The sequence below is a fragment of the Zingiber officinale genome, chromosome 2B, assembly GCF_018446385.1.
Source record: "Zingiber officinale cultivar Zhangliang chromosome 2B, Zo_v1.1, whole genome shotgun sequence".
Lineage (NCBI taxonomy): Eukaryota > Viridiplantae > Streptophyta > Magnoliopsida > Zingiberales > Zingiberaceae > Zingiber > Zingiber officinale.
The window spans coordinates 144,757,089-144,773,448 of NC_055989.1; the positions used below are offsets into that span (position 1 = coordinate 144,757,089).

General features: G+C 34.7%; 3 protein-coding genes across 4 annotated transcripts; 2 read left to right on the forward strand and 1 right to left on the reverse strand.

Moving 5' to 3' along the window:
• The first annotated feature begins 807 nt into the window (after positions 1–807).
• Positions 808–3,532, forward strand: LOC122047617 (putative 4-hydroxy-4-methyl-2-oxoglutarate aldolase 2). Its single transcript, XM_042609008.1, has 2 exons — positions 808–932; positions 2,795–3,532. Exon 2 carries the CDS (start codon positions 2,811–2,813, stop codon positions 3,315–3,317), a length of 507 nt encoding a protein of 168 aa, XP_042464942.1. The 5' UTR covers positions 808–932; positions 2,795–2,810; the 3' UTR covers positions 3,318–3,532.
• Positions 3,533–7,017: 3,485 nt separating this feature from the next.
• On the forward strand, positions 7,018–11,705 carry LOC122047620 (probable adenylate kinase 6, chloroplastic). Its single transcript, XM_042609011.1, has 4 exons — positions 7,018–7,508; positions 8,947–9,087; positions 10,228–10,500; positions 11,348–11,705. The coding sequence occupies exons 1-4, from the start codon at positions 7,200–7,202 to the stop codon at positions 11,489–11,491; spliced, it is 867 nt and encodes a 288-aa protein (XP_042464945.1). The 5' UTR covers positions 7,018–7,199; the 3' UTR covers positions 11,492–11,705.
• Positions 11,706–12,258: 553 nt separating this feature from the next.
• Positions 12,259–15,262, reverse strand: LOC122047618 (plant UBX domain-containing protein 7-like). 2 transcript variants are annotated; one of them, XM_042609010.1, is made up of 7 exons: positions 15,057–15,262; positions 14,839–14,945; positions 14,678–14,758; positions 13,742–13,835; positions 13,059–13,158; positions 12,706–12,914; positions 12,259–12,638 (listed from the first exon to the last, which is right to left on the reverse strand). In XM_042609010.1, the coding sequence occupies exons 1-7, from the start codon at positions 15,159–15,161 to the stop codon at positions 12,468–12,470; spliced, it is 867 nt and encodes a 288-aa protein (XP_042464944.1). In that variant the 5' UTR covers positions 15,162–15,262; the 3' UTR covers positions 12,259–12,467. The 2 variants fall into 2 exon arrangements, with proteins under 2 accessions (XP_042464944.1, XP_042464943.1); XM_042609009.1 differs by having other exon boundaries at positions 15,036–15,262.
• Between the last annotated feature and the right edge of the window lie 1,098 nt (positions 15,263–16,360).

Below are 16,360 nucleotides of genomic sequence, written 5' to 3' on the forward strand. Positions count from 1 at the left end.
AGTAAAAAAAATAAGTTATTTGTATTCATATGAAAATATAATAAAATTGAAACTATAAAAATAGTTTTATTAATAGAATCATACATGTTCGGTCACTTGAATATTATTGTGCGTTTTGATGATGATCTATTTAACTTTCATTGTAAAAAATAAAAAATTAGTGTTGCATCATGTCCTATATTCGCACCATCTAGATTAGAGACTTCTCATCGAATGATCATGCTAGCCAAAGTTGATCCCAATGGAGTGCATGAGGCCAAGACGAAGTCTAGGAGGCAAAGGGGGATCTCTGAGTACACCAACAACAAAGGGAGGTGAGACATGGCATTTGAATGTGTGCAATTTAAAAATAGTGATGCCTAAATAAAAATAAAAATAGAAACTATTTTTATAAAAATAAAAAATAAAAGTCTTATTTTATTTTCTTTTAAAAATATCTTTTGTATAGTAGATTTGACTAAAATTACTACCATGTAGAACAAAATTACTCTAATTTAATTAAAATTATTTTAATATTATGATAAATAGATAATTTGAGCAAATTTACTTAGAATAAAAGTATTAAGATGAAAAATGCGATAAGGTATCTTTCCATATTCCTTAAGTTGTTTTTTTTATAATAACTAAAATAAAATAAAGAATACCTTTTTAATGGGGGAATATATATATATATAATCTCATTTTGAGGCCCGCGTTTCATTTGTACTCAATTAACTTTCTCGGGCGAGAAAGCAGAGGGTGAATGGAATCTCTTGTGTTGGAGTCGGGCCCCACCTCTCTTGACCAATCCCCGTCCGTGTATATGCCAAATGCATCAACCTCACTCCGCCATATTACCATATTAGCCTTCTTCCCCTTCTTCGCTCTCGCCCACTCCTCTCCCTCGTTCCCTCGCGATCAGCTCGATTCCCTCCGCCCTCGATCTGCATCAGGTACGAAGCATCTCGATCTCTCTCCTCCCCTCCCTTCTCTCGTCGATCTCGCGATCTTTAGGCAGGTAAATCTGGAGTCGTCGCTTTCTCACTGCTGCTCGATCACGCTGTTTTCTGACCGCAACGATCAATTGCCCATTTTGACTCCGCAGGAAATCCATAAGAGCTAGTGATTTTTAGCTTTGGTCTGTGTGATCTTGAATCTCATCCATATGTAGCTTGGGGAATACGCCCATTCTTAGGCAGTTTTTATTCATTTTTTTACTTTTTTAGTCAAAATAGCTAAGGGCAGTAGTATAACTATTTTCCCCTTTTTTTATCTTGTTTATCTCTAGCATGATGCTAATTACCACTTGTTTATATCTAGTATGATGCTAATTACCACTTGTGCAATTTTTGAGAGCCATAGTGCCAAAAGCCTCTAGAAGTATGTTATCGCCTTTGATTTATCTTTAATATGTTGTTACTGATCATTTGCAATATCTTCAAGGGTAATTGTATTACTATTCCTTTTCAATTTAACATTCGTCATAAAATGATTAGCTTGCAAATGCATTTGTGGTTAGAATTTAGTGGTTATCCATTAATAGTTTAGTACAACTTTTGTACATATATTTTTGGTAGCTCATATTTTTAAAGAATAATCTATTCAAGTTACTAAATCGAAATCTTAGTTGCCTGTTAATAATTAAATATTTCATCATTGCAATCTTCATCCTCACCTGAGTATATATGTTTTTTCCTCAATAGAAACCCAAACTTAGATGTTAGAGTTTATCTAGCAACGCTTAACAACTAAGGAATATTTTTTGGAGAACTATTTATATTTAACTAGCAATATTGACATGAGTAGAGTTCACAAAAAAGAGTAATGTTGCCTTATCAAAATTATCTAAAAGTTAATTTTTGGTGCACTGGTTATGCTTTTTGTCCATTTGCTTGTCCTTTAGTGTTTCTTGGTAGTTTTCAAGGAAAAAAACCTCTATCAAGTTCATGACATTGATACAAGTTTTTTTCTTCGCATTAGTTGTTTAGCCAAGATGAAGAAATGTCGTATGTGATATGAGTTTGCTTTGAGCCAATTTCTTCTATAGGATAAGAATTCTAATTATCAGAAATGAATTCTCAAGGATTCTAATTTCAAATCTTCTGTTGGAGTTTTAGTGGGAAAAAGAGAATCAAAATTTCATTTCTTGTGGACTTGTGGAACGTAGATCTATTTGATTTTGAATTCTTGAACACAAATCTGATCAATTCGATAGCATTTTTGAATCTCAATTTTGTATGAAAATTGAATTCTAATTCCCACTTATTTGTTTCCCCAATACATGATTCTAGTAAATTTATACTAGACCTGGGAATAGGGGACTAGGTGGGTGGTTCAAACCAGCCTATAACGCAGTTGATCTTCTCAGTTTGTGATGAAGGTTAATCATTAAGTTAGAAGTCCTTGATGAAACCTCTAAAACTAGCAAGTCAACTGGGTTATAAGCTTGTTGTTCATCAGGAGAGGTTCCCTTAGCGATCGGCAGACAGGGAATGAATGTTGCAAGATGATATCATTGTTCAGAGCCTGCTTATCGTCGTCACCAGTGGTAGCAGGTTATCGCGAAACATCTCACGGTTGAAGTAGATATAGTGAAAGGGATTAAACTCAATGTTGTAAACATTCTTCCCCAACATGAAACAGGAAAGTAAACTTTTGAACAGACCGATGGGCCAGTTGGCTTTCTCGGGCTGGGCTGACATGGTAGATTGATCGCATTGTACATTTGTACCATGTAAATTGTGCAAGTTTGTATAAATTTTTGTTTGTTAGTATTTCCCAAAACTCGCCCCTATAACTGTCTTTGTTTCCCCAGATACTGACTGAGCAAAATGTCTGCTTTACCATTAGCAACTGCTGAAGCATGCGATGCCAATGTACATTTAATCCTGAACGGCGAGCTCCGGGCCCTCCAACCAATCTTCCAAATCTATGGCCGGAGGCAGGTCTTCTCCGGTCCCATCGTCACTCTCAAGGTCTTTGAGGACAATGTCCTCATCCGTGAGTTCCTCGAGGAGAGAGGCAACGGCCGTGTTCTCGTTGTCGACGGAGGAGGAAGCATGCGTTGCGCCATCTTGGGAGGTAACCCGGTTCAGCAGGCACAGAACAACGGCTGGGCCGGTATCGTGGTCAACGGTTGCATCAGGGATGTGGACGAGATCAACGGGTGCGACATCGGTGTGAGGGCCTTGGGCTCTCACCCCATGAAAGCAAACAAAAAGGGGTTCGGGGAGAGGCACGCAGCGGTTAACATCGCCGGGACGAGGATCTGTGACGGCGAGTGGCTCTACGCAGACAGTGACGGCATTTTGATTTCCAGGACTGAAATCTCTATATGAAATCCTCTGATGGATCATGAATGCTGCTGCATCAGTTTGAGCTACAACTTCTTATGTTGTCTTCTTGATGTATATAACACCGCAGTGATTTAAAGGCATTTGGGACTCATTTGGAGATTTCATTACATCTGGAAGAACAATAATGTAATGAGTGTGATTTGGGTTTTTAAGTTAGATATTCTGTTGCAAACGGGCAATGGATTAGACTTTTCCGATATATTAGATAAATTATAGTAGCTGAAACAGCGTCCCATCCTAAATTTTATTTGAAAATTATCTTTTTTACTCCACTAGTCCAATATATCATAATAGTTCCAAAACTACTATAATGTTGAGTAGTTTTAATCAAATTGCTATCATATATAATAATTTGGATCACCATATTTGATCTCTATTCTTAAGAGGTTGCTCTCTGCAATTCAAATTCATAAGGTCATATAATAATAATTTTATCAGTTTAAGCTCCCTTTCTTTATACTAAGGGTAATTTGATATATCTGCCAATATAAAGATCATGGACAAAAGTTTATCATACACCATCTTATCTTATATTATAGAAGACTATTTATATGACTCAGACATATGACCATCATGTTATACAATAGTAATTTTATAGTTACGCCAAGGCTCCTCCTCTATATAGAGCATTAGTATATTATGCAATGACTAATGAAAAATTTCTATAGGATCGAGTCGACCATCTTCAAGTAAATGAAGATACAAATATCATTCCTAACTATGACACATTTAAAGAATTTTTTTCTCTAAATAAGACGTGCAACTGATAGATGCTAGATTTCTTAATTGTCCGCCACGAGGATTTCTCAATTTATCCTAACTACTCATAGGAAATCTTTATGAGATTAGATCGATCATCCCAGATTCAATATTATATTACGTGATTAATCATTTTTCACTGATAAAAATACCTACACCTTAGTTTTCTCGTTAGTTTATTAAAAAAATATTTTTAACTTGATAATAAATATAGAATTACACATTTTTAAAATTATATTTTTAAGGATAACAATAAAATAGGGGATCTCCTTTTAATGTTTTTTTCACCTTTAATTCAATTGTGAATTTCTAGAATAATCGCTCTAATTTATATTTTTAAAAATAATATTAATAATTGAGCATGCCCAAGCATCCACGCTTAAAATTTCCTTAATTGAGTAATTAATTAATTAAATTAATGGACGGCGTGGTTCGTGATGCGTGTTTAGGGCCCGTCAATTCAAACAATCCACCGAATTTATTGCACCGATTAAAATCAAATATTCGCACGCAATTCTTCCCATTCACACGACACGTGGCTCTATAACAGGTGGAGGAATGTTTTAAATGGGCACTCTTCGTTTTCAAAACTACCTAAACAACCCTTTAACATCTATATTTTGTAGTTGGCACTAATCATATATCCAATTTATACCAATTAATTACTGATATGATTCCATGGAAAATTTTCAATAATTATCGGAATAAATTGAGAAGTGATCACAACAAATGATCTATCAAATCTAATATTTTCAAGTCAATTGTTCATTAAAAAAAAATTTATCCGTTAATTTATCAAATTTAAAATTCAATCTTTAAATACCTATACCCTTCAAGTTACATGTGATCCATAGTTTTATTTAAACTTTATTTAAGTTAAATAAAATTTACTTAAATTTATATATAAAATTAGAAAGTTAAATCTTTGTTATACTTATTTTTATTTAAGTTTAAAAAGTTTTTTTTATTGGAATTAAAAAACTAATTTCAAGGAAAGTAAAGGGCTTTTTTTTAATTTTTTGGCACTTAAAATGTTAAGGTAACAAATGTGGACACGACTGCTGATAACGAAGGGTTTGACTCGAGTCTTTTCATACTTTTCACGCCAATGATTAAGGATGATTTTGTAAAATACTCCTAACATTTAGTAACTTAAAAAAAAAACTCTCTGAAATATATTTTTCCTTTCATTTTAAAAAATAAAATAAAATTTTCAAAGGTACTTTAACATTAATATTTTCAGAAAACATTTTTAAAATTATACATGGATTATTTTGAATGTTTTAGCAAAGTTAAAATAATTATGATTATGAATTTTTTATATTTGGAGAAACAACATATGTTATTTGTAGTAAATGTACTTTTTTATTTAAGTTGACTTGAATTTTCTATAGATAAATTGGGAAGTAATAACTCATCAATTTAACATTCTAAATTCAACTACTCATTAAAATTATATATATATATATATATATATATGACAGAGATTATAACTTAGACAAGATTTATAGTAAAACACTCTATTGGTGACCTAGGATTTACAGTAAAACACTTGATTGATGGTAGGTGGAAAGTCAGCTAAGGTAATTGTCAATATATTGAAGATGGTAATACTTATAAAAAATAGTCAACTACTCCTATATTCAATTAGCTTATCAACCTCTCATGTATTTATATAGACTTTTTCTTTAAATGAGATGCCCAATAATGAATATTGGACTGTTGAGTTGTCCGCTATGAATATTTCTTAATTTATTCTGATGATCAATAAAAATTTTTTATGGAACTAGACTAATTGTTTCAGATTTAGTGTTATTTAGTCAATCATAATCAATTGATCGACAAAATGAAGGGCTAAGACTTTTTAAAAGCTTTAAAAGATGGATTAAGAGGAAAAACATTCAAAAGTCAAAGAGTATACTTGTATTTTGCTAAGATGCTTCTTCATTTTAAGGTAGGACAAAACTAATGTGCTTTCAAGAGTAACACTTAGAAGAGTCATAGGCCTTCGGATATTAGGATCGTAAACACATCAAATTGTATCAAATTAACTATATGGTATTTAAGTTTATTTAATAAAGTAATTGAGTTAAGTCAAGTGGAGCTTAAAATGAATTAAATCCTTAAAATGATTGTCTAAATATGATTTGGATATTTTTTATGAGCTTGAGTTGATTTACACTTAACTTGAACTTAGTTTGTTTATATATTTTCGAATTCTCTATTCAAGTTTATTTGATTGTTTAAATTTTTTATATTTTAAACTTATTTAGATGATTATTGAACTTGATAATACAAATTTATTTATTTATTTTTAAAGTTTCTTTGTTTATTTAGTATTTTGATAAGAGTTTTATTGATGAACATAATTCATGAATATTGTTCACGAATATTAACAAGTTGAATACACATGTATTTAAGCTTATTCATTTAAATCATCTTCTTTATATTGAATGAATATAAAAAAACTCTAATCAAACTGAAATATCAAATTTGTTCATGAATATTTAATTCATTTTTGACCTTATGGGATACAAACTAGAATTATAAGCAATAATATATATTTATATTACAATTCATCGGATATAGTTACTACATTTATCAATAAAGTAAAATAGTTTTCAAAATTTGACTACCACAAACTCACATATCAAATAAGGAAGAGAAAAATAAAAAAATGATTAATAATAATAAAATAAGATAAAATTAATTTAAATATAGATGATGATATAATAGGAGATAGAATTCAATGACGTAAAAGGATACATATAGTCGATCTCATTTAGTAGATAAGATTTCGTTGTTGTTGTTATTTTCAAAATTTTATAGTAAAATATTGGAAAAGTTGGGGTGCAAAAATGAAACTTCTCCTTTTAAGAAAAATGACTATATATAGCTGAAAATATCCGAGTTAATTGAATCACGTGAGAATTTCCCCCTTCTTCTTCTTCTTCTTCCTAATTTCCGCTCCACCACCTTCACCTCCTCCTTCTTCTCCTTTCCCTTTCCATCCGATCCCTTCTCTCGCCCTCTTGCTGTACGTCTGGATCCACGCAAGGGAAGGGAGCTTCCGATCTGAGCTCCTCACCCTTCGCCGGCGGCGAGATGGCGGCCCGGACCCGCCTGATGAGACGCGCGACCGCGCGCAACGTACGCGAGGCGGTGAGGTGGATGTCGTCGTCGGAGATTTCCGATTCGGACATGAGGTGTCGCCCGAGCGTTTCCCACAAGGGATCCTCGTCTTCGTCGAGCGATCCCGGGTTGCGGAGCGTGCAGTGGGTCTTCCTAGGGTGCCCGGGCGTCGGGAAGGGGACCTATGCCAGTCGCCTCTCTCGGCTCGTCAGCGTGCCTCACATCGCCACAGGGGATCTCGTCAGGGACGAGCTCGCCTCCTCTGGACCTCTCTCTAAACAGGTATTAGTTTGGCTTTTGATTTGCTTTACGAGTGATTTCAACTAGATCGCGAGGATTTGAGCTTGATTTTGATCTAATTGAGAAGGAGTTTAAGTATAATTTGATATCTTGAATGGAAAAGGTGCGATTTTTTTCTTTAATTTGTGACATACCATGCTTGCGAGGATGTTACATCAACTGTAGCCCTACTTGTTGGAATTAATAAAACCGAAAAATGTATGGTCAACATCTATATGGTAGATATCTTAATCTGTCATCTGAATCCGTTACCTTCAGTTTCAACAACAGCAAACAAATTTCAAACCAAGAGCAATATAATGAATTTGGACCTAAGTCTATGCCATAAGGAGAGAATCCAAATCTCTATGATAGGAGAGCAAAAATACAAGAATACATATGCAAATATTGTACACAATGTTTAGACGAAGCTCTCAACACTTTTAGGCTCTTCTCTCAAAGCTGATGAAGAAATACAATCAAATTCTCACCCTCGTGGCTTTCGGGCAATACAAGAACTGTTACAAGAAAAAAAAATCTCTCTTCAAGTTCTCTGGTCTTCAATAGTCATTCACACACAATGCCAGTTGCTGGATATGCCTCTGGAAGCAGTGAGCTCGTTGGAGCCATTCTTCTTGGAGCATGAATAAAGGAAATGTATTTCATCAATTCAAACTGCAATGCACTTATGGCTGATCCCTTGCCTGAATGAGATGGTTGGATAACTTGTTATTGTTCCTGTTTTAGGATTGCAGAGTACTTGCTCAGTTTGCTAAGCCTCAAGGAACAATTGCACCCAAAGAGATTGATGAAAGAACAAATAAATGTTTTTCTCCTGTGCAAACAAAAGGAATTACATAAGTACACGGGAAGAAATTTTGTGTTCCTGTGGGTAAGATAAGATGTGTAGATGCAACATTCATAAGAAATACTAATGAAGGTATAAAATTGAACTGTCTTAGCGGAGTAATGTGACTGGTGCTATTTAGCATGTGGTAAATAGGTATGACTTAGGTGGATATTTATGAACTCATTTTGAGTGTGAGTGTTGCTAATTATGAAGTGAAGTTGGCGTATTTGTTATACTTGTTCATACTTTTGCAGTTTCAGTTCATTTTTCTACATGTTTTAATGAAAAATTGAGAATGAAGGATGCTCGAAAGTGAGGGAAAATGATCACTACAAAAATACTTTGATAAAAAGTGAGCTATTGAATGAATTCTTTGTTATGTTATCTTTCTAAATCTTATGCATCCATGCTGGATAGATGCATTCTCTCTTATGATTTTGTATTGGATAGAAGAAAGTTCACACTTATTTCACAGGACTACTATTCAATACTTATATATAATCAATTCGTGATTGTTTATCTTTGCAATGCACTTTGTATAGGCTGTCTGTGATTCTATGTGACTTACACCATCTCAATCTAACTATGCAGCTTGCGGAAATTGTGAATCAAGGACATTTAGTGTCTGATGAGATTATCATCAATCTCTTATCCAAGCGTCTAGAAGATGGAGTAAATAAAGGTGAATCAGGATTTATTCTTGATGGTTTTCCTCGAACAACACGACAAGCAGTGAGTACAATAGCAAAGTTAAGACTTAAATTTCTATGAAATTAGTGTATCGTATACTTTCTCCCCTTAATTGGTAAGGGCATCATTTTATTACCAATTGCTGCTTCTTCAAAGCCTTTTTTTGCAATACTTGGCTGTATATCTAATTTTTTTCCACAAAAAATGGCACTTTAGTATGCATTTATTTTACAACATTTGGCAATTAGAATGGTAACAAATTTCTTCTAAGGTGCTCTTTGCCTAGAAGATTTTGAAGGTTAACACTGTGGTATGACTAATTTAAACTGCATATCATGTAGATATTTCCTAAATGATTTGCCTTTTAGGTATTCAGAACAGCTCTATCTAGCTAAACTTGGCTGGAAACTTCTTGCTAAATAGCCGATGCACTGAATCCCCATATTCATATAGATTTATCAGATCTTTCTTTTTCCTAATATTTCTTTCTGTTTTCTTAGATTGTGTGAACCTTCTGATATTTGTCTTGACTTGACTTAGTTTTTTGGTTCCACTATCCTTGGATTCAGAGAAATCTTCCTTCTAATTCAAAATACCAGACTAGATGAACACACATGAGTATTGAGTGGAGAAATAAAGAGAGACAAGGGGAAATTCTGTTCTAATCACTTACTGACAAATCACTACATCCAAGCAAATAATTCTCTGGCCTAAATGTTGTGGTATATGAATCATGAAAAGACCCCAGCACAAAATCTAACCAGAACAAGCTTTTTTGCCTAACAATCCAAATTCTAAAAGCAAGTCGCCTTAATTGATACTAAATTTCTAACTTAATCTCCTTTAACAAAACCTGTGTTACCCCACCCTTTGGGGCACTTCTCAATTTAAATTTACAAGCTGCTTATAGAAGTTTTCAGTACAATTGGATAATTTTATTCTTTTCAAGGTTCTCATTAATTCTGTCTTTTGCTCATGGTAGTTCTGTTCTGCCACGATTCCCCTATACTTGTTTTAATGACATATTGTAAATTTTTTATTGATGTTTTCTGGTTATAACCATTTCTCGCAGAATCCTTAGTGTCTTAGAGATAATTTCATGCTCTGAAAACTAGTGATTAAATTGTTATGATCACCACTTGTTATTTTTTAGAGTATTTTACATGAAATTCTATTTCTCAGGAAATTCTAGGGGGAGTAACAGAAATTGACCTGGTTGTCAACCTGAGACTCAGAGAAGATATACTGCTCACAAAGTGTCTCGGGAGAAGAATTTGCAGCCAATGTGGGGGTAACTTTAATGTTGCCTCCATTGATATCAAGGGAGAAAATGGGAGACCAGATATAATTATGGCTCCAATTTTGCCTCCCGAACATTGTATGTCAAAGCTCATTACTCGAGCAGATGACACTAGAGAGGTGGTGAAAGAACGGTTGCGCGTATACCATGAAATGGTAATGCATAAATTCCTTACATCACTGCTTAGTTTCACATCTAATTTATGGTTACATATGGAGGAACTTAATTCATATAAATTCTGTTTTAATCTACTTCATCGCATCATTCTCAAAACTTCGTTACAGCTTAGTCTATTGAGAACACATATTATTGCTAGACGAAGTAATGGACAAAATAAGTTATTACTCGCATATTCTTGTGAACTTCAGGATATTATAGGGCACCAGCAACTCAATTACATGATTTCAATATCTAGGCGGAGTCATTGGCTCCTCTTATCTATCTTTGAATGTATGCGTAAGGGCAAGGTTTGGAATTCTTAACTACTGGATATGTGGGAGAGTCAAGAGTGAATTAAGCTGCAGGTAAGAATAGATTTATAATTGACCCAAGAGCATTTGAGCTAGATTCAGATTGAGTCCCGTCCGGTTCCCAAATATCAATCCTTCATGGTAAGAAAAGAGTTCATTCCAAGTGTGAGTACACTCAATTGGCTCATTTGGTCCTTTTGGCCCTTTCACGACTCATACTATCTCTCTGCTTCACTTGCCCTGTGTAGTTCACTCAACCTGTCTAGTTCGCTTAGTTTGATGCCTGATCCATCTTAGGAATAGATATTCTTTTGAGAATGAGAGAGTCGGAATGTATTTTCCCTGCAATGGAATAAGGAATAACTATTGATGATCGCAATTTCATGGAAATCTTTGTTGCTAGTTCATTTTTATAACCAAATATACACATACTGATTCCTTAGACTTGTGGACCAAAATCCATCATCATACTCTGTTAAACTGCTTCTTTTTAACCTAGGCTTCAATCAAAAATGATCATTCATCCTTGCAGAGCGAACCCGTAGAAGAGTTCTATCGCAAGCGCGGGAAGCTCTTGGAGTTCGAGCTGCCTGGAGGAATCTCTGAATCTTGGCCGAAGCTATTGCAAGCTCTGAAACTCAACAACCTTGGCGAGGAGCAATCAGCTGCAGCATGACTGCAGAACCAGATTCTTTTCAGGTGCATTACACCAAGCATATATACTAATAAGTCACAAATTTTTTCGAGTTATTTTTACAAATTCATCGCCCCCGAACTTGGTCTCGAACAACCTCGTGAAACTTTATTTTGCAATCACTACAATACTGATTGCTTCCATGTTGTAGAAGAAGAATATTGGAGACTGTTCAATGCATACTGGTTTATACAAACAGCTCTCAGTTTCTTGGATGAGTTGCATAATTTTTAGGGCAAATCCTTACTAATGAAATATAGGACTTTCATTACGCCAAAATCTCTACTAAATAATACTTCATATGAAAATCGTAGGGGGGTAAATGAGTCGAATTTGAATGTGTTTAAGCTTGTTTATTTTTTTATCGAGTTTGTTTATTAAAAATTTGACTTTGCTCATTTGTGACATTGTTGTTGCATACATGATATTTATATTATTTTTTAAATTTTAAATATTATAAAATAAATTAGTGAGGGCAACAAAACTATGAAGATTAACAACTTTTCCAATTTAAATGAAGTTTCAATATCAATGTATAATAAATATTAATAATGTTATTTATGCCGATTTTATATGACTTAAAATTAATTAAACTTTTAAAAATTTAAACTGAAATAATATTAAAAAGTTAGATTATATTGTGTATTGAGAGTCTGATGATATCAACATGTATCGAAACAACACTAGTGTTCCTATTTGAAAGTATTGAAGAATAAAAAAAGAAAACAAAGATCAAGAAATAGATTTTCTTTAAAAAAAACAGTAAACTTAAAAGTTTTGATCCATTCCAGTGTCATTCAATAGCTTTGGAAGAACTTGGCCATTTACAATCGAGCTCGTCAGGTCTAGATCGACCCATGGCTTCAATGCGACCAAACAACTTCGAAAACAAGAATCTATTTTGGTGGCTATGCACAAGGTGACATTACATAAACCTTCCTTGTTGACAAACTGTTTTTCAATCCAAAACCAAGGTAACCACCCAATCTGATAACCCCGCTTCTTCGAAAGTTAGGTTGCTATTGTATTCTAGGTTTTTCGATGCACCGGGAATGGCTTGAGTGAAGTGGAAACCGCGGCCGTGGCCTTGCCCATTCTCTAGAAGCGAAGAACAGAAAGGCCACAAAAGCTGCATGGCAGAGGATGGAATTCATGTTAGGAAAGGAGTGAGTGAAATTTGATAAACAAACTACTACCTCTATTGGGTCAGTTCGAAGAAAGTTCCTCTGAATAAAACGCCCATCATCAGGGAGACGAATCCGAATTCTACAAACTTCTTTTGTATCCTTCGGTTCTTCCGGGAGAATACGATGTGCCAGCTTTCCACTTGAGAAGGCGCCACCATTTTTATCCCGGTTAGGTTCATTGTCGAGTAGGCATTGCCTCTTAGAAGGATCCTCAGTGTCTATCATGTACGAAGCAAACATGAAAATTCAATAGTTGATTTAGGTATGCATCGACAACAAAAATGATGCAAGAATTACGATAAGCAACCCAATTGTTCGACTTGATGACCGATTTTCTATAGTAAGCAACACGGTCTGAATACCTTGTATGTTCGTGAACACAGAATCATATTCTCTTGGACGTTTCTGACAGAGAGACATATGATTCGCCGTTGAACCTTTCTCTGGAAATGGAAGAGAAACCTAGAAAAGAAATACAATTATAGTTGAAGGTGAGATAATCAAAGCAAGAAAAAAGAGAACCTCACAGGATTTGTTTAAATGTGAATCAAAAGACCCATGTAGAGTTCATTGAAGAGAAAATCTATATAGCTAGCCTCAAATAAGCAAGACCCGAAGCTTCTTGTTGTTGTAATCCCTCTCGATATAAATAAATCAACGATGTTTTGCATACAATATTAACATGTTACTAACATAAAAAAAGGCCTACGAAAATTGTTCTAGCATATGATAAACCTGGTGGATGAAGGGTAAGCGAAAGGAACAAAAAATAAAATAAAATTGGGTACAAGACGACAAGCATGCTAACTATAAGTCATTCTCATTAGATATACATGCATTTTCTGAATCCAATCAATTGTTACTTGCAAATAACTAATTCATGTTTCCTAGATTTTCCCTGAAACCACTAGAAAAAATTAGCGAATGGATCTGAGTAAAATTTCTAAGAAAACATGGTAATTCATAGTATGACACCTGTTCGGACGTCCCCTTGGTAAATCAAGTTGAATGGTAGAGAAGCAAGCTTATCATGGGAGGAACTCACCGTTGACGGTGCACTTTCTTTTGATCCCCGCACAGCAGATCGTCTTGATACTGAATCATCATTGCAGGGTGCAACCACTTGACCTGATTGAAGCCTGAAGTAGAATGAAGGAAAAGGACAAGATTAGCAATATTACATACAGCATAGTCTTATCAATACGTTACTGATTGATAGCCGTGTTTGATCATAATAATCTAATCTAATTGAACTTTTGATATTTTTTTGTATATAATTGAATATCTTTACCAAGGCTACAGGTTTTTGTTTAGTTTGTCACGAGAAATATATAATTCTTCAGAATAAGGTTAAACTTCTCTTTGTTTGATCTCTAGTTAGAATATGCACAAGTTATATAGTTTCATATTTACTGAATAGTTTTTAACCTAGCTTAGAAACAGACATCCTCACAGAAAAAACTTCATTTGGCCAGAATCTAGAACTCCATTCGATTCTCTTCATTCCACAAAAGTACCAGGTACATTATTTTTTCAATTATCTTGAATATCAACCATACACGGTTATGAACGTGGAGATGCATACGATATAGTTACTACTAGATGAACATGTTGGCCAAAATATTTTTCTTCCATTTGGCAGGCTGAATCAAGTTTCGAACAGAATTAACAGCAAATTGCCAATCTGACAACTTTAAAAGATGAATTTTCCAATCCATTGTAGTTGAAATAAATGCAATAAGTAAACTAATAAGTTCCAAGTTTCCCTGACTGAAAAATAAGATTGATGAAAGCACACATTCATCTTTTACTCGAGCACTGAAAATGTCACTTGTTCACCAAATTTAAGACTCATTTTGGGCGTTCTAAGTTCTAACTAAATGGTTCAACTTGTGAATGAAAAGACTGTAATTTGATTTTTTTTTTTTTTTAAGTAAATGAAACTGGATATTTTATGAATCAACCAGAAATCATCTTATACCTAGCTAACGACGAAGGTCGAGCTTCATCCACTGGATCATCTCGCACAAAACTTATGTTGCCAATAGAGCTCTCCAGTTCACTGCAGGAAGCAAAATTTTCGGGAGAAAAAAAAATCCAATATTGAACTAAATCTGATGGGCGGCATCCGTCCAAGCTCACCTGAGATTTCCATTGGTCGGCGGAGGCATGGAATGCGATGAAACCCCACCGCTGTCTTTGACATAGAAGAATAGTCGAATAGCGTCGTGAAGATTCCATCTTGCTTCCTGTGTGGAGTTCACAGATCAAATCGGGAACAAAACGGGAACGCCGAGAGAGGAACTGACTGATCGAGAACTACACAAGCACAAACAAACTTTTGCACAAAGCCGGCGTACTTGAAGGAATTGAGTGGCGATGGCGGTCGTCTGGCCGACGACAATCTGGAGAAAGGACGAGACCAGAAGCTGACGCTCCTCCAACGATGGGAGGAGGGGATCCATTGGTCTTCGGGGAATCTCGGGGAAGCTACAAATTAGGGTTAGGATTAAGAATGCGAGGAATTAGATTGATCTCCATCTTAATTTTCTCTTCCCCTCTATTTTCTTCCGTTTTCATTCGTAATAATAATAATAATAATAATAATAATATTATTATTATTATTATTATTTAAATTTTTAGTTGCATCTGGTATTCAATTTATACCCATTAATTATGTGATGGTCAACTTGATCTCGCACAAATTTCATGCTGATGGGTAAATTAAAAGGACACAAATATTCCTATTTTTTTAAAAAATATTAAAATAATATTTTATCCATAATTTAATATTTATAATATTTTTTATTTTTAATGGATTAGATATTTGGAACGGATTATTTTTAAAGATAAATGTATAAATTCAATGAACAATTTATTTAATATTGAAAAATCATGAGATGCTTGGTAAGTGGATTTAGGATGTTGAAAAGGAAATGAAATCTATTTTATTATCATTCTTGTTGCTTGGTAGACTAGTAGGAATCAGAATAAATATTTGATACCCCTGATTTCATAACCCTCCTTTTAAGTTATCATTAAATTTATTCCTCCCTATTTCTTCCTCCCTAAACTTATTCCTCCCTATTCCTTCGTCTCTTTTTTTTTTCGGACAACCCTAAGCCATCCGAGCCACTTCTCCACCTGAGCCTCCTCTACACACGAGCCTCTTCTCCGCCCCTCTTCTCCACCCGCCCAAGCCTCCTCCATTCTCCTCCTCTCAATCATGCCTCCTTTCTTCTCCCCCTTCTTCTCGGCGTCTATTTCTCCTCCTCCTCCTTGCTCGGTGGTCCGAGTTGCTGCCATCTTCTCCCCCTTCCCCTTCTCTTCATCCTCCCAACCAAAGCTGCTGCCATCAAAGCTTCATCCTTCCAACTGAATTAAGTTGTTGTCATCGAAACTATTTCTCCCCCTTCCTCCTCCTTCCTCCTTCTCCTCCCTTTCTTCTCCCCCTTCCCCTTCTCTTCCTCCTTCGTATCGAAGCTTCCTCCTTCCAATCGAAGCTGCTGCCATCGGGAAAAAATTGTAATATATGTAAGTAAATCTTTTTATCCGAGTGATTTTGGAATTATGATTTTTTCTAAGTTAATTTCGGAATTGTGTTTAATTTGTCATCGTATGTAGATAAACATGACACGACTACCGTTTAACCATAGAAGAACTA

What these genes read in the sequence shown, in the direction of transcription:
- LOC122047617 (XM_042609008.1), top strand. Translation starts at nt 2,811, where the DNA reads ATGTCTGCTTTACCATTAGCAACTGCTGAAGCATGCGATGCCAATGTA.
- LOC122047620 (XM_042609011.1), top strand. Translation starts at nt 7,200, where the DNA reads ATGGCGGCCCGGACCCGCCTGATGAGACGCGCGACCGCGCGCAACGTA. An exon ending in CTCGAACAACACGACAAGCA is followed by an intron (nt 9,088 to 10,227) that starts GTGAGTACAATA and finishes TCTATTTCTCAG; the next exon opens with GAAATTCTAGGGGGAGTAAC. An exon ending in TGCGCGTATACCATGAAATG is followed by an intron (nt 10,501 to 11,347) that starts GTAATGCATAAA and finishes TCATCCTTGCAG; the next exon opens with AGCGAACCCGTAGAAGAGTT.
- LOC122047618 (XM_042609009.1), bottom strand. Translation starts at nt 15,161, where the DNA reads ATGGATCCCCTCCTCCCATCGTTGGAGGAGCGTCAGCTTCTGGTCTCG. An exon ending in CCGACCAATGGAAATCTCAG is followed by an intron (nt 14,759 to 14,838) that starts GTGAGCTTGGAC and finishes TGCTTCCTGCAG; the next exon opens with TGAACTGGAGAGCTCTATTG. An exon ending in TTCGAACTGACCCAATAGAG is followed by an intron (nt 12,639 to 12,705) that starts GTAGTAGTTTGT and finishes TCTGCCATGCAG; the next exon opens with CTTTTGTGGCCTTTCTGTTC.